General features: G+C 38.8%; 1 protein-coding gene across 1 annotated transcript in view; it reads left to right on the forward strand.

Annotated features, from left to right (window-relative positions):
- Positions 1-21,596, forward strand: part of ENPP2 (ectonucleotide pyrophosphatase/phosphodiesterase 2) — a 69,006-nt gene that overhangs the window by 28,845 nt on the left and 18,565 nt on the right. Inside the window, exons 8-13 of the mRNA XM_059836196.1 lie at positions 881-1,000; positions 7,141-7,196; positions 9,422-9,487; positions 10,202-10,274; positions 18,371-18,482; positions 19,817-19,942. Of these exons, the coding sequence (XP_059692179.1) occupies positions 881-1,000; positions 7,141-7,196; positions 9,422-9,487; positions 10,202-10,274; positions 18,371-18,482; positions 19,817-19,942 (553 nt within the window). The remainder of the gene's footprint in view (positions 1-880; positions 1,001-7,140; positions 7,197-9,421; positions 9,488-10,201; positions 10,275-18,370; positions 18,483-19,816; positions 19,943-21,596) is intronic.

Genomic DNA, 21,596 nt, shown 5'->3' on the forward strand with positions numbered 1-21,596 from the left:
TGGAGTAGCTAAAGTCAGCGGGGCTGACTTAGTACCTGAATTACCATTTACAGCTGCTGAGCGTGCCTGGATGCTGTGTTGGCTCTGCAGCAAAACGAACCATCGCTTTGGCATGCCGGTTGCATGGCTGGTGGCCACACTGTCCCCACCCTGGGATGCAAACACTGCTGCATGACAGTGACAGTGCTCCTAAAGCTGGTCTAAAGGCCTTCCTACCTGCAACTGCATTTTTTTCCCCTTCCTTTTTTCCTGTAGCCTCTGCACAAATGTTAAATGGAAGAGACAGGAGGGGATGGAGAAATGAATAGCTGGGGGTGGGAGAGGGCCAAAAGAAAGGCAGAAGAGCAGAAATGTCTTAAATTGCATTTACTGCTGGACAAATTGTGATATAAAGCCATGGTTTTGGGTGACTTGCCTCATTTTTTTTCTTGGAAATAACTAACTCTTATCTCACAGAGGCTCTGGTGAAGATAAAACATTATAAAATGGAAATGCTAAATGTTACTCTTGCAACCAGAGAATGAATTACTGTTTCCAGAAAGGGAATTCATGAAGAGGAACTGAAAGTCCAAATCAATCTTCTTTTCATAAATTTTTGCTTACTTTAGATGGCCTCAAACTAACTTTTAACCAGTGTGAAAATACTTTGAAGTATCAAGTAACAGGAGTTTTGGTGCTTTTTAGCACAATTCAGTCATCTCCTACTGCTTTCATTACTACAGTCAGTTTTAAATGTGCTTGTCTTAAAGTTACAAACTTTTCTGGTGTGTAGTTACAAAGATACCTATTTTAAAATAATTTAGTAGTATTTGCAGATAGCTATGAAGAACTGGATTTGTGTGCATTAGGGTTTTACTAATTAATCTACTTCTGCACAAAGGGACTCTATCCTGAATCACATGGAATCGTTGGCAATTCGATGTATGACCCAGTGTTTGATGCCAGCTTCAGTCTTCGAGGGCGAGAGAAATTCAATCACAGATGGTGGGGAGGTCAACCAGTAAGTTTCAGATTCCCTCCTCCTCTTTCCCTCCTCCTTCTCTTCCCCTCCCTCTGTGCTGTGGAACATAGCCAATAATAATAATTAAAAAAATACAGCTGTGAACAATTTGTACCTAATCTCCCCCTGCTCCGTCCCCCTCCCCGGCTAGCCCTGTGTCTATCAATTTAATGTAACATTTTGAATTGGCTTTTGCTTTTCAGAATAATAAAGGCATTGATTATGGAAAGGTGGTTACATTGATAAGTATAAATTAGATGTGGCTAGGGAAAAAAACAGCAGTTTAACATGCATTACTGTATTTTCGTCACCGTGGCATAATGTTTCCTTTTCATTATGGGTTTCTCAGGTTTTCATCCTAGTAATGTTCTCGTGGCAATCTTAGTATTAATGTTCCATCAGCATAGCATGGTGCAACTTCATAATTATTATTTGTTAAGTCCACAAGCGATTGCTGTTACCTGACCTGCTGCAGAGGCCGTAGAAGTTTGTGAATTAATTTCTGCCTTGAGCACAGCAGCAGTGGCTGAACTAGGCCTTCTCTCTTAGATTAGTGTTGGACTTGATGGTTTCTCTAGCTCTGAATCCTTATTCTGGGCAAGGAAATAGCCTCCTTCAAAGTATTCTGCTTTACTACAGCTAAGAAGGTCCCCTTGCTTCTGCTGCACTTTCCCCTATTAGTGTATGCTGTGGTGGCTTGCTTTGCCAACGGAAGTGGGTTTAACTTAAACTAATAAGTTTTATGTGCAAGAAGCCAACGTGCATGCACATTTCATTGCTCTGATTGCTTAGGGAAGTATCGTTTAACAGCTCCCTCACCAGTTAACCCCACAAAACAGTGGGATGATAGAGGTGGAGAAATTGGAAAGGGTTTGGGAACACCATAATCTGTCATTGCTGTTTGCTAAAGTGATCAGTGTCATCCCCCAAATCTCTTAGGACAGAAATATCCCAAGATACTAAAGGAGGTTATTCAGATGGTTTTAGGCTTAACAAGTGTGTGTGTTATTTGTCTGCGTGTGGTTTTAGTCAGCAACAAATGCTAGACAAGACAATTTAGAGCTGCAGGCAGATGTGTGACAGGCAGATGCGTCTGGCTGTAGCTGAACCAGAATGAGGTATTTGTGCTCTTGTAAAATCTGTCAGCATAATAGCGAGTGTAGTCACTCCCTCACCCAGCTATGACCCAGGTTAGCTTTTAGCACGGGTTGTGTGGAGAGGAGAGGGTGAGGAACATGCCTGGCTATTATGCCCCTAGATGTAAGCAAAGAAACAGGATCAAAACTAGGAGCAGTGAAAGGGCAGCAGTGGGTAGCCTCTTCCTCCATCTCAGCTATAGCCAGAGACACACGGCTAAAAAATTGTGCCTGCTGTGGTCAGGTATCAAGTTCATAGACAATATTGGGGTTCAGTTGCTGTATGACAACTCGTTAAGCAGCTGTAATTTAATTATGCATTGTAAATTTGATTGTGCATCTTACCTTAATCACAATTAGGTAGGAGTAGTGGGAAACTAACTTTTGGGGACTGTCCAAATGTCTCTCTTTTTAAACTGCAATATTTTTGAAGTAAAATGTAAGTCTGTAAATACTTCATCACCTGCTGTGTTGAGTGGGGAATACTGGTAATTCCCACATCTATCCACTAGAAACACCTATGCTGCTCCAGAGAATAAAAGTCACTCTGGATTGTAAACAAGGGTCATGAAAAATATCAGTTGAGAAGAGTTCAAGAAAGTTACACAACAGTGGATGACCGTACACTGGATGAAATCCTCAGAGGATGGGGGGAGTGTTGCATACACAAGTAAGGATGTTAAAGTAAACCAGCTGATTTGAAGAAGTGTTGAAAAGGAAAAACACACAAATAATGTAATAAACTGGAAATGTCTTTGGAGAATTGGAAACAAATGCATAGAGGAAGGGCTATAATTCAATCCCCACACACTTAATATGAGGGAAACCTGTAAGTTTGGCAAACCTGATAGAGTGGCCACAGTGGTTGGGTAAGGAGGTGGTAGATCTCTTGCAGAAATATGATATAAATGATACTCTCTCTGCACTTGGAAGAATCGCACATTTCATAGAATCATTAGGTTGGAAAAGACCTTTAAGAAAGGTCTTGATAAGAGAATTGCAGATTTTGATCACAGAAAAAATTATATTCATCTATATTTTGATTAGGTAAAGTTCTTTTCTAACCTCTTTTTATAATTTTCTCTAAATATCACATTGACATAGACTGCCAAAAGTAGCTGGGTATTGAAAGACAAGACAGTAGAATTAAGGGGGGAGGAAAGGAAATCTGGTCTGCATATCACAGAAATCTTGTCTGTCATATCACATGTTTATCTGGTTCTTTTTAGGTCTTGGGTCTCAAACTGGACTACTTAAATAACTGCAGGGTGGTACTTGGTTTGCACAGAATTGGGAATTAATATTTTTCCGCCCAGGAAGGCAGGAAAAGTGTCTGGGACCCCCAGCCTTGTATTATGGCTATAAAACTGCCCAGAAGAGAATGTCATTTAATGTTGATAATTTCTGAAATCTTTTCGTGCTCCTGGAAACTGGCCTATTGTATATAGCTTAATTAAAATGTGGGGGTTTTGGTGGTGGTTTTTTTTTAATTACTTGTTCTAATACTCAGCATCTTGCTGGGAAACAGCCAGATTACCATGGACATCAGTGGGATTTGGCAGATGAGTAGCTGAACATTTCTACACAAGGAATTATGATAAATTAATTTTAAGAGCATTAGGAAAAGGAGAAGGATAGAGAAGGTAGCTTGGAAGTGTTTTGAGGTGCTCTAGCTGGTTGTGAGACTTTCTGAAATCCAGTCTTCTGATTTATATAAGCTTTAAAACCACCCTGTTTTCAAAACAAAACTGTTTGACAGGAAACAGCTGTAAAACTACTCCTCGTATTGCTACAGCATCTCCCAGAAATGGTGAGCGTCAGGGCTCTTCTTCCTAAGGGGAAAACTAAGTTTACTGATAATTTTTCGTGACACTGAGACTCTGCTTTCATCCCCAGTAACTTGAAGCACTAAATTAGCCCCCAGCTGCCTTTGGCTTCTGTTAAGCAGTAGTTTTCCATGTCTTGATTTGATGTAGTGAGCTTAAGCTTACACTACAGACAATACATTGTTTTTTTAGTGATCTTTCATGATCTTTAGAAATAATCCATTGGCCTCCCCAAGGTCAGAAGATGACAGGTATAAAACTGCCTGATTGTGGTTAATGGAGACAGAGAGGCTCCTTCAGAAGGTAACCCAGCTTGGATCTGAGTTTGGCTCCGGAGATGCCTCCCTCTTCAGAAATATCTTAATTATAAAAGTATTGAAGGTTGTTTAGGGCACCTTGTATGAAGCTTTATTTTCACTATTAACCTTTTAAAGGGAATACAAGCCTCAGAAAGGGCCCGGGTTGAGATTCTGAGATAATCCTTTAAATGGGCCATGATATTCCTCGATAAGTGACAGCATGTCATGAAGTTGTCTTTACAGTCTTGAAGGTATATCTGTAGACACTAGGAATCATCACCACAAATCTTAACTGGATATATGATTTTATTTAATTTGCACATCCTATATCAATCTTTGGGATAAAACCATTTTACCCTCCTGTTTATTGGAATTTTGTTGGTTTTGACTATTTAATGATTACAGAAGGAACTTATTTTCATTTTCTTGCCTAGCCAGCCTGAACATTGGCAGGATGGTTACATCTGAGGAGCCCAGGTTCTTCAGAAAGCTGTTTTCTGCCTTTTTGTCCTGAACACATTTTGCAATCACTTTGTTGATAAGTGGGTGAAGCAGAAGGAGGCATGTCTTTAATTGCCTTTTTGTAAGTACATCTTTTTGTCTAGCTTGAGCCATGAACAAGCAACAGGGTTCTTTGAGTCTGTCTAATTATTTAACAGGCTTCTTGTACCAAAATCTTCTGTCTGGGCAAGAAGGCAATGCTTAGTTGTCAAGGTTGTGAGATCATTTGTGTCCTGTTAAAGAGTAAGGAGTGTGGAATTGGCTACTCCATGTTTTACCTTGTTGGCAAGACAAATTGCAAATGGTACAAGAGTATAACATTTGGCACCAGTCTGGTATTAATTCTGCATGTTTGCACCAATCTTGTACATGTTTCTTTACCTGGAAAATGCTGTGATTTCCACCTTCCCACCTTTGCCTGCATGCGGAAGGGATTTCCCATTCGTGCATTACCAACTCTTTGCTGCAGTGGGTGTACGTGCTTCCTCTGCTCCTGACACCATCTCCTTCCCTGGTTGGCGAGAGGGAGCGTGTTTGTGTAACTTGGCCCAAGGGCCAGACTTTAGAGCTGTCCCTCCCATCAGCCCTGACCTGAGATGTGCTGCTGCTGGCCCTTTCATACTGCAACAAATACGCGGCAGCCTTTGCAAAGTTATGGGCTCTTATTTATTCATGGAAGATTAAAAGTAGGGAGGTGTCCCATTTTCTGTGCAGGTTTTCAAAGACAATTCAACACCTATCTTGAATAACTCTGTGTAGTATGTAGTATCTGTGTGCAAACGTGTCTAGCAGCTAGAAGAAGGGACAACTTGGGGCTTCCATGTTCCATGTGGCATTGCCACCTAAGCTATTGCTTGGCCTGTCTATATTTATCCGTAAATAAAGGAGAAGAATTGTAGTCATTCAACACAGAGGATATAAAAATGACAGTAATTCAACTTACAGGGTATGTTTCATGTACATCTAGAAAAGCATGTATGTTATTTCTTGGACATTTGCCAGCATCCTACGGTTGAATCTGTGGGTCCATAATTTAACAGGTCTTTCTGCATTGGAAAAGTTAGATATTCTCTAATTCCTGTGGCATGGTATGAAGACAGAGTGGTTAATCTTTGATTTCTTTTTTTTTTAATATTTATTCCTCTCGTCTCTGCTTAAGCAAATCAATTCAGAAATATGGCCTTTATATAGCTTGCAATACAGTAAGGCTTGTCCCATATGCAAACTAGGGGTGCACATCTGACATAGCTAAACAGCTGACTATAAAATTCTAACATATTAACAGTTAAAACCAGTGTATTTACATATGGCAAATAAATTACATAAGCTCACAAATGGTACTGACCTTGCAACACCTAACACAGCAAACTTTATGATAAGTGACCTGAACAGATGTAACCAGCCATAGAGTGTATATAATGCATTGCATTTACATGCTCAGTAATGGAACATCTAGGATTAATTAACTTTAAGACTGTGACTCTAACCAACAGAGAGGAAATGGAACAATAAACCTTATTCCCTTCTTAATTTCAATTGTTTTGGATGGACGAGGTTGAAAGTGCATCAGCTAACTTTTTTTTCTATCCTACATTGACTGACAGTGTAGACTCATGTTAGCCTGGGAGAGGCATGACTTGTAGTGAAACTGGCAGGTTTAAACCAAACAAAAAGAAAAATACACTCATGCAGTGTGTGACTACATTGTGGAACTTGCTGCTACAAACTGATTTATAGCCAGAAAAATATATGGGATTTGAAGGATTGAAAAAAGGGTTTGAAAAAATCCATGGAGATTGTTTCTGTCATTTCCATCAATCATTTCGGGTGAGCTCAAAAACTTCCTCAACATCTATGGAGGAACGTGTCCCTTCCTCCTTTCTTTATACCCCCGCTCGCTCATCTGCACCCTTTTTTGGATACTCCTTCCTAATGCATTTTCTGTTGATGGCTACTGACAGTAGAATATGGGGAAAGAGGGACATCTATGCAGACACTGATTAGTGTTAAGCCATGTTCTTTCCTAACTGAGCATCCTCCAAAATTTGAACACTAAGAAGCTCGGGTGAATAATGGCTGGTTTTTGAAAATTAAATGGAATACTGGAGAAATTCCTGGCCATGAATCTTAATGCTTTGCATTAAAAGCAACACAGAGATTTAGGGGTGAAAGTCTACAGCACAGCGGCTGATCCACTGCTACAGAATTTGCATAGGTTTATCACTCCATGTGTTCAAATTAGGGATGGAGGCTAAAGACTGCAATTTTCACTTCTAGGCTCAGGTTACAAGAATGTGTCTTGAAAACGTTTTCTTTTGATTTCAGAGGGTCATTAAAGATCTGAACACATTCTAATCCTCTTGTATTTTCCTCATTAGATTTGGATTACTGCAGCCAAGCAAGGGGTGAAAGCTGGCACGTTCTTCTGGTCTGTGTAAGTGCCCTCTGTTTTCTGGAGATTTGTAACTAATAATTCAGGATTAATTTGATGCAAGTGTCGTTTTCCTTTCTCTAAGCATTTGGTAGCTTGGAGACTGTACTGGTAACCCTCCCTTGTTTCATTTGTACAATGTTTCTGATAACTAAAGCTAATGCTGCAGTTTGCTGCTTTAAGTCCATACACTGATTTTTTTTTTTTAGCAGTTGTCTGAAGAAAAGATGTGTGACTATGTAAAAAAAATTACTTTCTTTCATTTCATGGTATGTTGTTTTGCCTCTTTAGTATTGTTAGCAATGCTTCCTAGTCCTCTCAGTGTTTGTGGAAGACTCGTTTATTGTCCTCTTATGTCATTTGACATCAACAACCTAATTGACTCAAAAGCCTAACTAACTCATTTTACAATCCAGTCCGACCTTTGAATAAGAGATTCAATTTCCCTTTCCTAAAAGATAGCCTTGAGGATCTTTGATATTTATTCTTTTGTTTAATGGTTCCAAATTATTTCCCTTGTCCCAACGAAGATGTATCTTCCTAACAGAAAATGAATGAATTTTGATCATTTCTGAATTCTGAGGAAATCATGTGGATCAATCTCTCTATTTCGTTTCAGCAGCAGGATTGTAGGAGCAAAGAAAATGGGCAAACTGTCAAGAATGAAGTACTAATGGATTTTGTCTATTTTTTTGTGATTCCATTAGGAATAATGCTTTTTGCTATATAATATTTAGAGTAACATATGGAGGGAATAACAAAATGTACCACGTATAAAGTTGATGATACATTTAGGCTTGCAAGACAGTTATCTGACAGACCTCCAGTCTGGTCTCTACAAAACAAAGAAATTAATGTGATTCCTAAGCCCTACAGCTACAGAGTCACCATAAACACCCTGGTCAATGCATGCTTGGTGATATAAAATGTCATGTAAAGTAACCAAGGATATGTCATATGAATGGCCATAGTAAGGCAGTGAGACAGCCACTTTATGTATAAATGAAATATATAAGCCTTAAAACTGTATTACTTAATTTGGGACAGATAATGTTTTTGGGAGAATTCAGACAAACTCTTCTACGAAAACAGAAGTGTTAAAAACACCTTAGTCACAAATTACTTAATTGAAATAACAATTTTTTTTTTCATATTGCACAGTTAATAAAAATTTCAAAGCGGGGCAAGACTGCAAATTATTATTCCTCTTCATGATATTGCCTTGTTTGCAAATTTTAACATAAATTCTCATTTTTATAGTTGTTTTACAATTGAAAGTTCTCTGTGTGGTTGGAGACTGAGGACCACTGTTTTTCTACAAGGCACTAAAATCGAACTTATTTCAAAATGGCTGTTGGCATCTCTATTTTTCTGTCAGACATTTCCAAAGAATGCTGAATTAAATTCAGCATGGTTAATCCAAGATGGTTGTATTTGATTCCTGCCCTGGGATTCTGCTATTGATCTAATGGAATCTGGACTGACTATACTATTGTATTAAAATAACTGCATGGCCACTGACCTGCAGAGCTTTCCTAAGAAGAGATATTTGGAAGTTTAACAGCTGTCTATAAGGTTAGTCATTCTCATAGCATGAACTTGGCCTCAGCAGCCAAGTGAGAAGTCTCAGGATACAAACAGTGGAATAGGATGAGTCTGTTCTGCAGAGTGAGAAGCTGTCAAAGCTGTGTAAGTCACTGTGCTGATGGCCTGGTGTTTCAGATGGCTCTGTTTTGACTTACACCAGCCTAGCCCTTAGATTGGTTACTACTGAGTCAATGGGAACTTTTCCAGTGTCTTCAAGACTACTAGAGCAGGATGGTCATTTAAACCCATACTGATGTGAGCAATTTAATGGTTTTCACTCACATCAGCTATCCAGTGGCAGAACCATTGTGCATTAAAAAAGTTCTTCTGGGTTAAAGCTATCAGAATGGATCTTTCTTTACTCCTATTTAGAACAGTTAGATTTACTGCCTTGAGTTCTGACTCCAGTTACAAACTTTTAATCATCTTTCTTTTGGAGTATGTGGACATCCAGGAGATCTGAAGTGATTCTATTTGCAAAATAATCTGTATCAAGCAAGAAAAGAAGATATGGCATGCTAAAAGCAAATGATATTATTATGACTGACTTTAATCATGTTAGAATCAGTTCATAGCAAGGCTTTGTTGATGCTTTTTGTATTCTATGATAACAAGATATATTTTTGTATTTTGTGGTCCAGTGTCATCCCCCATGAGCGCAGAATATTAACAATACTGCAGTGGCTAACACTTCCAGACAATGAAAGGTAATTCACTTATTGTCATCTGCTGTTGGATAACTGCTAGCTTGTCTTGTCCCTGAAAGCAGCTGGAAGAGCAAGGGAAAATTTAATTCTAAAAATTATTTTTGTCTGTTACACACTACCATTGATTTAAGGATTTGTTGGGGGTTTGTGATTTGTTTTTTTGTTGTTGTTGTCTGAGGTTTTTTATCTCAGCTTTTAACCATCAGCATTTTGATTCTTCTCAATAAATGTATGGTATGAATTTCTTTCTTATCAAGAAGCATTTAGTTACATGGATTAACTTGGATTGTTCTTATCCTACCGAGTCTAATATGGTTTAACAACCTTAGAGGCAATGGCAGTTGCAGAATTGGACCCTGAGGACTGGGGAAAATGTTAAGATTTTAATTACAAGTATTTTTTAGTACACAAGTTCCCACATCCTGCTGGCTGCAAAACTCAGGTGAGCTGCTGTTGCGATCTCTCCTACAAGACTTAGAAAGAGCATGTGCCCTCAGATGGTACTCCATGTGCTTCCTGCATGTGTTCTTGGATTTAATAAAACTGTAGAAGAGAATTGCTTAATCATACTATAGAAACATATAACTGAGAAACAGTTCTTTTACCATAAGACCAACTCTCATTGGCAGGTTGACTTGATTTGACTTGACCTAACGGGTCTGGGGTTTGTTGTTGAAGGAAAGCTATCCTGAACAAGACCTTTCTTTCTTTCAGGCCTTATGTTTATGCTTTCTACTCTGAGCAACCAGATGCTGCTGGCCACAGATATGGTCCTTTCAACTCAGAGGTTAGTACAGATTTTCTTCTGTAGAAAAAGCATGTGTCTCAAATTTTTGGAATAATTGCCGCTCTCAGGAGTAACGTTTTTAGCAACTTCTTTTCACCTGTTTCTGCAGTATGCTTCCCCTATTCCAGAGAAAACAAAGTTACTGTCTAAAGGATTTATCATGCGAGATTCACTTCTGAGAGAAGGAACTGCCCGTGCCTTTCAGGAGGCTATTTCTCTGCGTGATATGATAATACAAATGGAAAAATAGATTTGGCAAAGACAGGAGTATATTTGGGTGCAACAGCGTAATTTAACTTTCCTCTAACAATTTATCCTTCTTAAAAGTAATAAAAATATAATACAGAAAATATTGAGGAAAAATGCAGAGAAGAAAAAGCTTTCTTTAAAGCTGACAGCCTGCAGTAGCCAAAGTAACATTTTCAGTCTGTCGTGAACTGTAAAAAGCTGCTATTTCCAGTTTCATACAGGCCCTACAGGGGTTCAGAAAGCTTTGCCAGTACTGTTCCCTCAGGACCAGACTGTTGAGTTTGGAAAAAGTTTTGAAGCACCGTAAGGTATTTTAATGAAAAATTATGTGCAAAACACTACAGTAGTTTAACCCCTTGTTTGGGCTTTCAGTAGCTGGCTGGGACTGATGAGTACCGCTTCCCTGTCAACACTGACGAGGTGACAAAAACTTAAAGACTGTGCACTTGTCTGGAATTTGTGGGGAGGGAAAGTAAATTCTGCACCCAAATATCCTGCTACTTCAGGTGGCTGGGATCTAGCATCTCTGATGATCTCTGACATCTGGCAAAGGTCCCCCAGTTTCAGTGCAAATCTATGCCTGCAGATTGCCATCACAAGACTTTAGGAGTTTTTATACCTGCTTTTTAAAGGGTAAACAAATGTTTGCAAATCTGCTGAAAACTGGGGAGTGTTTCAGATACCTACCCTTTGGAAGGTAATACAAATCTCCCCAAGCAGCCAGGTAACCAGCAGTAGTTTCTTACTTGTTTGGTATATATCTGATAGCTGTTCTCTACTGGAGAAAAGAGCAAAGAGAAGCAGCATTAATCTTTTTTTAATATGTGTGAGTTATTTGGGCTGTTTAAATAAGTTTGCAGCAGTTATGAACTTGCTGTGGGTAGCATCCCTGTTGGAGCAGTTTGAGCCATGGTCCCAGAGCAGCGGGTGTGAGGAATTATTCCAAACCAGCACTGAAACACCATACTGGTTAGGAAGTAGTCATTTCTTCTTTTTTTTGGATAAGCGGTGGTTAAAATCTGCCAACATTCTTGCTAAATTGACAGGCATTGATATGTCTTCATGTTGTCATCTGGCTCAAAACAGGAGAGATGTCTGACTTGGTCAAGCAAGGTATCAGTAATGAGAGCTCTCTGATTTACGGATATGTTACTCAATGATGCTTTATAGTTCCTCTTATTGAAGTGTTACAAATAGTATGTGTGGCTTATGAGTGACAACTGTAATTTCATTTATCTGTAGACAACCACTTCCTTCTGAACAGAGTTGTGAGGCTCTTTCCATGGACTTAAAGGAGAATATGAAGATGATGACATTGAATTTGTTCTTTAAACTGTAGTCTTTAACAAACCGGTTTAGCAACAGTGTGGTAATCTAGTTCCAGGTTAATGATAAATGTCTAAAAATTGAAGTGTAATTGTATCATCATAGGAAAAGTCATTGTAAAAGCAAAAAGCCCCCAAAGGCTCTTAAAGTTTGTGGGTTCTTCTGGATGGTTATCTGAAGGTTGACCTCTAATTGCAAGGCAAAGCTTAGGCTCTTAAAAAGTGTGAATTAACAGCTTATGAAACTTTAAAAAATACATTGATTTATACCATTTGTGTTAAACACAAGAAAAGCATGAAACTGATTTTTAGCAAATTGAGAACAGACCAGTTAGCAGATGAGCGTGCATGGGTTTGCAGTTCAAACAGTGGCCATAACTTTGTGAATGAAAATTTAAATAAATGAATACAGCTGTGTAAGTATACAGATGCTGAGATTTGCTAGTGGCCTGGTTTCAGGATAGAAAAGCTAGGAAGTGTTTTATATTGTTTCTCTTGACACTGTTTTCAATCTAATTTTTAGGAACTATGAAAAAAAAATCAGCTGAGAAGAAAGTCCTCAAAGGGATCCCTTTGAGCTGCTTCCTTGATACGGAGAGCATGACCTCCCTGTGAAATCATTCTTTTCTTGTATACAGCTGGCAGCAGTTAGGCAGCAGTTAGTTGGAGTAGTTCTGACCACTTCATTTTGTGTCATGCAGAGGCAAATCATCCAAACAATAATGTTTGAAAACAAGCTCTTAACAATTCTGTGTTACATTTAAGACGGGCTTCTTATTTATTCTTCTGAAGAGTGAAGATTTTAAGCTGAGTTTTTCTTGCTGCATTTTGTAGCTTGAGGAATATACCTTGAAAACCTCCAAATCCTACAAATGTCCATTAGAGTAAAGTGGGTCTTTACTAGAACTTCTTATGCCAAATAGTGTTCTAAATGTATTTTAAATGTATTCCCTTTAAGGTCTAATGGCGTCCATGACTGATCATTTTCAGCTTCTAGACTTCAGCGGATGGCACTCAGAGCTTCACAGGACATGCACAACAGCCTATGTGCAGAGTGTCTTAAAAACTAGAAATAAAGGGACTTAGATGCCCTTAAACTTTATTGGTGAATTGCCAGTGTTATCGATATAAATGGAATACAGATTACGGCCAGTGTCCACTAGTGTAACTTTGGATGTCCTTTAACATTATGAATTTCAGTGTAAATGAGTTGGTTGTCTAGGTTTGAGGGGTTTTTTTGGCTTTGGATTCGGGCTTTTTTTGGCTTTGGATTCGGGCTTTTTTTGTGGGACATGAATAAACTTCTTAGCAAGTATTTCAGTGGGTTCCACTACATTTCCAGGAGTAGTTATGGGAGTTATCAAATATGTGCTTGCTCTTGATTTACTTCTGCATATTTTTTTTTCTTTCCCTCTGTGCTTTTGCAGTTGAACTCTGGTAGGTTGGTCCGTCTGGGTCAAGAAGCAGAGCTTTGGCTGGCTAGTTACCCTTGTGATGTTACAGTTCCCTTCTGTAAGCAGGGAGGGATTAATTTCCCTCCTCCATAACTCTGTTCTGACTCTTCTCAAGCAAGACTAAGATTTGGCTGGTTAATAAGAACTTAGCTTTTTTTTTTTCCTCCAAGCTATCTTTTTTTTTTTTAAATAAATTCTAGAAATATGCTACCATAAGAGCTCTAAAACACATTGAAATCTGGCACTGCTAAGCCATTCCTGCTGCTCCTCTAACATGCTGTCTTGAGACGGCTGTTTTCAGTGTTCAGACCTGGGTCTTCCGCACTCGCGTGTTTTCTGGCATTGTGGAGCTCTGTCTGAGCGGATTCAGAGACAATAAAATGAGAATCCTTCCTTTCCCTGCTGCTCCTCTCATCAGGACTGCACAAAGCTTGAAGCGTTTTAAAAACAGAAAACTCTGGTGCTGCTTTATTAAGTGCCTTTCTGGAGAGAGACGAATGAGACTGGACTAGAATCTCCTTTCCAGCTGCTTGCCTTGGAAGCAATGAAACAGCATGGCAGATGGTAACATCCCCTTCCTTCCCTTCCCTGTTTACATAGCTCTGTAACTGAACAACTGTGAGAAGCTGCCTAACTACATAGAAGTTAAATATCATCATAAATCTCCAACTCTCTCAAGCCCACTCAGTGTGCTCCATTATACGCAGCATATCGTAGTTACTATCTCCCAGCAGGCGTTGCCTATCGGTACTTCACACGCAATCCCGAGCAGTGCCAAGAGCCTGCAACTTGTGTTCAAGGCAGTGAGAGTGGTACAGTTTAAAATTAAGAGCAAGTTGATTAATGGGATAGTAGTTTTTCCAGTTATGTCTTAAAAATGTTTTTCCCTTCTCTAAGCCTATCTCAGGTAGTATTTGTGCATTTATGAACAATAATATTACCCAATAACACACCATACTGAAAGTGCTAGGAAATTAAATTCTCAAATTGCCCATAAAGCTGGTAATAAGGCAGGTAGTAGTGCAGCTTTCTGATGCACTGTCACTAATAAATATGCCCTGCCTAGCTGATTTGAAGGATTCAAGCTCCATGCTAACTGAATCTCATCTTTGTAGCTCTGTCCTGCAGACCTGCAGTCCCCAAAGAGTGGCTAGTGGGGTTCTGGTGATTTCAGTGGGGTGTGTGGCCTGGCACACAATGGTGGCACCTGCTCATGATACTGATGAGGGTACCTAGTGTCACTGATTCAGCCAAAAAGTGGGTGTAGGAAACCTTGCAGAAAGCCATGTGGACTGGACAAGCTCTAGTACTCATACCTGAACCATCATCCAAGCGAGGTGTTGCGTTTCCACCAGCACTCTACTCCGGACACTCATTAAATTGTATGCAATGAGTTTTACATAAATCAAAATTACATTTACTTAAATTTTGATAATATTAATGGATTAATATTTGGTCAATAAAAAACCCCACTTAACTATATATTTTCAAAACCAGAAGCCCCACCTATCTTCTGAAACACCAATTTCATTTGCTTTTATGCTGTCCGCTCTCGTAACTGCTGTTTTGCTTTCAGTACAATTTGGTGGATTCCTCCTTAAAGAGAGACAGATCCTAAATTATCTAAATGCCTAAATATTTGAAAAGGCCACAGTATTTGTGCTTCAGAATTAGCTGGCACAGGTAGCTTTACTATCTGATGTGAGTCGAGACAGGCTTTTTTTCTGAGTCCAGACATCTCTCCCCGCCAGTACAGGAGAGTAGTTATGGCTCCCCTCTTACTCCGCCCAAGAGACCTAAGAGAAAGCTTCCTCCTAAGAGGAGACAGGAAAGACCAGTTGCAGCTCCAAAGAAAAGAAGAAGAAAAGTACATAGAGTGGATCAATATGCTACGGAAGCTCGTCGGAAGAAAGTAAGTTTACGTATGTTCCAAAATTTTATGACGGCAGTGCCACTTTTTAGGCACTACTCTAGCTTTATTTTTTTCAACTTGGGAGTTCACTCCGTGCTTCAGGTTGGGATTTTGCAGACATATCTTCTATAAATGTACTGAAGGACCCAAAGGAAAGCAGCCAAACCAGACCAAGTCTTCCGGGAGCTATGTTTTTCTTGTTTCAGAGTCTGTTTGTGTTAGGGAAAGTCATCTTTATAATCTCTGTATTTTTAAATCTAGCCATCAGCTGGAGGCAATGTCACATAAGTCCCTGGGAAGATGCTACCTGTGTGGCTAACCCTTGTGAGCTATTACAAATTCTGCAATATGTTGTAGTTTCCTTAACTCCCTTAACTCTTGAGAGCTTGGTGATTATTTGAGATTCTGTGTCTAGTCGTCATGGTTGTGGAGAAGTCGTGAAAATGTGACTCATAAAAATCTAAAAGGGAAAGAACTTTAACAAGTTGTTGTAAAAAAAATTTATATTTTAAAGCCAGTTTGTGACTTTGGAGGGTAGAGGATTCTTGATGATGTGATCTCTGAATTTGCAATAGAAGTGGTGCAGTCTGTTTTCACAAGACAAAGATCAAATAGAAATTGCTTTACTAGGAAAAGATGTAAGAGGAGGAAAAGGGTATTCCTTAGTGTGCTGTCTTTTTCCACCTGGCACTAACTAACACACTGGGAGGGTTTATAGACCACTTCAGTATTATTTTCCTTTCAGAAATTTGACTAAATAATTTAAAAAGTCTGCAAATAAGCAACCTAAATATTTCTCCTTTAGGTTTTAAACAAAAGTCTTGAATATTCCCCTGTATCCTACAAGAGGCTATAAACACTCTTCTCAATAGCTTTTTTGTGGGGATGTTTTTTGACTTGTTGTATGATTCAACTTAAAACAGTTATTTCGAGACCAATTCTTTAAGTGTAAAGACATGCAAAAAATTATCAGGTAGAAGAAAAAAGGAATTTTCCAGAGAACTTTTAATACAGACTAACCTGAGAGGAGAACTGATAACTGCTATGGATGATATTACTTATTCCAAGTTATACCCTTCTGGCATGAAGTATAGTATATAGCTTATAACATTTCTACTGATGTGAGCATATGTGACTCTCTTCCCCTCCCCCCCCCCCCTTTCTTTCTGTGGATGAAAAGGTCATCCAAACTTATTCCTAAAGAACTCTTCTTGATAAGTCAACTGTGAAACTGTGCAAAGACCATTTGGGGAAAAACTTGAGCGTTGTATAGAATAACAAAAGATAGCAGAATTTAAAAATTGAAGAGAGACAGAATGCAATGAGATGAAGAAATATTGGTGAGGGCCTTTCTAAGAGCTGCTTTGAACACAGTCAAGTTGTGAAAACTGCAAAGTTGAAGGAGGTTTTTTGTGTTTTTCTGTGTGAGTTTTTTATTTCTTTTAAAAACAGGATTTTTCATTTATGTTGACTTTCTTACAGTTTCAGAAATGTCTGCAGGTTTACAGATGAAATTGGTGAAGAGGATAGCTAAACAAAATTACCATTACTCATGAATCCTTGAAACCTCTGGAAGTATTGTTGCTTTTTTTAAAATTTAATTTAATTTTATTTAAAAGAAGCCTCAAGCCTGCTGACAAAAGTAAACATCAATGGGAAATCCATCTGGATTTCCAGCTTCCTTGAAAAAGTGTTAGATTCTAAGTAAAAGTTGTATTTCCTTATATGATTGATGTTATACAAATAGAGTTTCATAAAAATGGAATTCCCATTTGTTGAAGAAATTCTTTGTATTTGAGAGTGGAAGAATGCTGAAACAGACAATTTTCTGTTTTTTCTAAACTCAAAATGTTTCAAAGTTTTAACTAAACTGGCTACTTAAGCTTTCCTGAATTAAAATATAATATTTCAAAATTTCACCCTTTGCCTGAACCACTTCCATATGTTGCAGAAACTGTTCCTCCTGTTCCCCACCGTGATTCCATCTCTCATGAGCCACGTCTCCATGTATTTATAGTGCCACATGGGAGATGACATTTTCTGTCTCATCTTATAACCTATCAGACTTGTTTAACATCCATTCCTTAATGACTCAGGCAGAGGGAGAATTTCTGAACTGTCTCTTTCTGGATCACAGTAATGTGGTGTTTATTTTTTCTTCTTAGAAAATTCTGCCAAAATCTAGGGTTTTTTCTCATCCAGAATTTGTTAGCATTCTGTTTGTCACTGGGAGGATGTTTTGTTGTGAATGCTTGGACCAGCCAAATCAAACAGACAAGCGAGGAGGAAATTGGCATATAGAGACAAGAAATGTTTTCTTCTCAAAACAAAAAAAAACCAAAAAACAAACAAACAAACAAAAAACCCTGAGTCCTCTGCCTAAAATCTTACTTTAAAATGTTTCCCTTCTCTGTGTCATCTGGTAAAAAATGTTTCATTTTCTTACAGCTGAAAACACAATCCTGTGAACATGTCTTGATGTTTTCTGTTGTGTTTCTTCATGAAAAGGAAACTTAAATGAAGAAATCGCAGTACTGTATCCATGTCTTCTAGGGCCTGCTGACAATTTTGCCGTAACTGTTATCTGAGATGTTGGAAACTCTTGGCTTTGAAGCTGAAGAATGCTCCCTCTGAACCCCATGTGCTACTCAAGTGACTTGCATCTTGTCATCCTAATATCAGATGTCCTATGAAGTGAATTTCATTAAGTGACTTGGCATATGAATCCCAAGTCAAAAGCTTCATTTCACATTCATGTTTTACCTAAACAATTCACATAAAATAGCCTTTTAAAGTACTGCTATTTATTTATAAGAAACAAACTGAACTCCAGTCACGTGTGGTTTTCTAATAGCTATACTTTGTTTTACCAAATGTACACATGTCCATGGGAGGCCTAGGATTAGCAATAAAGATCTTTCGCTCTCTTGTGTTAGTATCTCGACAGGGCTTTCTCATTATGAAATCACAGTGTGGATATAGGAAGGGGGATGCTATGATAATTGTAGGTGTAACAGCTCAGCCCTCAGCCAAGGCTTTGCCTCTTGACCTGGATGGTTATCCTATCAGAGTTTTGCCAAAGGACCTCCATTTGTAGAACAAAGGGAACATTGCAATGACAGAATTAACTTCTTTCCTTTCTGCATATTTATACAGATGATGGTGAATCCCCTGAGAGAGATTGACAAGACAGTAGGACAACTAATGGATGGACTGAAACAGTTGAAACTACATCGATGTGTCAATGTCATCTTTGTTGGTGATCATGGTAAAATAAACAATATTCTTTATCAGCATATCAATGCTTGAGCAATGTAGCTGTACATATAATAGATGGCTTAAATGAAAGTTCCATTTAAGATATTTTTGTGGTGATTTTTTCTGGTAGTTTCAATCTCCAAAACCAGCCAGTCAGTGTAGACTGGCCACTCAGCTCGCCTGTTAATTCTCTTTCATAACAGTGATCTGAGTATTTACATGTCCACTGTTTTTCAAAGCTTGGCATTTTTGATATCACATCCAAGCGCATCTCTTCTTGCATGTGTTGGAAGGCTGTAATGTGCCTAGAGTAATCTTTTTGGCAGTTTTCATGAAAGGAAACAATTTAGTAGCACTGTTCTCCTTTTCCTGAGGAGAGGAGTATGACTTTAGAGCGAGACATTTCCGTGGCAATTGGTGGGTCAAGTTATCCTGCTAGGAGAAAGAGTGGAATATCTGTAAGGGACTTTGTCCAACTTGGATGGAAAATGTCATCAAAATAATGGAGGAAGGAGGAAAATGGTAAAAAGATATTTCAGGGTCAGATGGAGAGTCACCCAAAAGCAGAGATACTATTTGGTAGGTCTCATTCTTTCAGACATCAGAAGAAACTTTACAATAAAAGAAATAGTAAATACTAGCAAAGACAAAAAGAAAGTTTTACTAAAGAAAAATGTAACCATGTTTGAGATAAACCTATTTTTGCATAACTTTTTAGCCATGCTGCCAAAGATCCTGTTCTGTTTAGATCTTTGTTTATGAAAGTCTCACAAGAACTGCTACAGTAGTAATAACATGGAATATGCCTCCTTTCTGGCTGTGGGGAGAGAAAGGTAAGGGGCAGGAAGGATTTCCAGGGGAGACAGTTTTGTGCCGAGAACTGCCTGTGACTGGCAATACGCCACAAATGGCTGTAGGAGAGAATTGTTTATCTGCAGCTGCCTTAGAAGAGACCACCAACAGACAATACCTTTTGTGTGCAATTTCTCTTAAAATCCTTTGTTTAAATAAAATAATCCCAAAGTAGTACACTAAACTAGAAACAGACTTCGATTTTTCCATAAGCTTAGTTTGGAGATGTGTCAGTGCATGCATGGTATATGTGGTGACTGTTTCTACAATGTCGAGACTGGCACTTCTCTTGTGTTGGGCAAGTGCTAACATCACCCCTAGTTTGGCTCCTACCAGTGTCTGATGTTGGAATTAGATGACTGGAAAGAACAAGAATAAGATTAGTCATCCAAAAGAAAAGAATACATGAGCTGTTTGGGGTCTCTTTTCTGTGCTGTTTTGGAAAACATGTTTATTTTCAAGCTGGATTAATTTTTCATTTTCCTTCTGCAGGGATGGAAGACACTACTTGTGAAAGAACTGAATTTTTGAGCAACTATCTGACTAATGTGGAAGATATCATTTTGCTGCCTGGATCTTTAGGGCGAATTCGCCCTAGGTCTAGCAATAACCTGAAATGTAAGTTAATTTAATTGTACCTGTTATGTCCTGAGAACTAGACTCCATCCCTTCCTTGGACTGATGTACGAAGGGTGTAAGTTCGCAGTGTGTATTGGTGGGACATTCAGAGGGAAGCCCAGTAAAGATCAGCTGCTCATCCCCTTCCCAGTCTGTAGTTCACAGACCCACAGTGGCAGAGCTGTGTCAGGTGGATAGCTGAAATGTTCTGGGTTGAAACCCACCCTTTTATGGCAAGGAGAAGTGGGAACTCTTGAAGCTAGTTACGCATGGCAGCATACTTTTCATGAGTTTATTCACACACTTCTCCCCTCTGTCAATGAAAATGAGACTTGAGGGAGTTCAGCACCCCAGAGATTGCATATAAAAAAAGTGTCTGGTACCTCTGCTGAACTAATGGAAAAAAAAAAAATATTGTTAATTTTGAATTCAATATCTTCTTCATACTTTTGGCACAGATGAGAAGCAGCGTGGGTTGCTAAATAGCAACAGGCTGGTGATGTTGAAGGAGATGAGGGAGCTGTAGAGCATGCATACAGGGCCAGTGGTGACAGTAAAACTTGCTGCTATTTTTGTACCATGCTGTTAGAAACCCACCCTGACTTGGTCTTTGAGATTAGCTGATCTCCAATGAGAGCACTTGGGGCTAAGGCAGGAGTCCTCTGGTGAAGCTAACTCTGTGATTTAAAGCATTACAGACCCAGCTGCCCCCCTACTGCTCTGCTGAGGACTACCACCTCCAGGGCAGCAGTACCAGGACAGGGCTTGTGCCAGCACCGTGGCTGCTCTGGTTCAGTGTAGCAGGGCAAACCTGTCTTTGCCAGCAGTTTAAGCTACCATGCAAACTGCGAAACTCATAAACTAATCATAAGTACCTATGTTTTTGCAATATATGCTACAAGCCTGATAACTTCTGGCAGAGGGGAAGATCAGATAGCTGGAACAGCCCTCATAATGCTTCAGATATACTTTGGTTGAAGGCAGATTTCACAAAAAATTGATCTTTGAAGATTAAAGATTTTCAGAATAGTAGCAGAAATCACAAGAGTGTGATAAAATTTTCTTAGATACCGATTTATGTATGTATTTATTTTACTATAAACTAATTTATCTGGGTATTTATGCTCTAGGAATATGGGATGAATGTGTAAAGATCTGTTGAAAATAGTGTGTATATTGATACAACTTATTAGACTAGTATAAAGATTGAATTCCTGTGCTTCACATTCCACTGAAAACTTGTATTTCAGTTCTGAGAAGATATTTTTAAAGATCTTTCAACCCTTGAATTCTAAATTGCTGAGAAAAATCAGTTTTCTTTGGAGGATGAATGGCAGTATCTTCCAAAAAGATCAGCTAGTCTGACTGACCTCTGAGTCATAGTACTCACGTTCCCGCAATACCATTTTCCTCCTTTGGCCTCTGTCCACAGCTTCCTTGTTTGAATATTTGTGATTGCTTATAAATCAGCAGTTTGAACATAGAACAAGGAAGCAGATTCCTTAGTTTTAGAACTGGGGTTTGCCCCATTAAATGGCAAATTACCAGCTTGTTTATTCCTTCTCCACTTACCTGTTGATAACACTGCCTTAAGGCCTGCAGACACACCTTTGCAATGGATAAGCCTGTATAGCTTGTGTTTTGAGATTCAGTA

The sequence above is a fragment of the Gavia stellata genome, chromosome 3 (genome assembly GCF_030936135.1).
Source record: "Gavia stellata isolate bGavSte3 chromosome 3, bGavSte3.hap2, whole genome shotgun sequence".
NCBI lineage: Eukaryota > Metazoa > Chordata > Aves > Gaviiformes > Gaviidae > Gavia > Gavia stellata.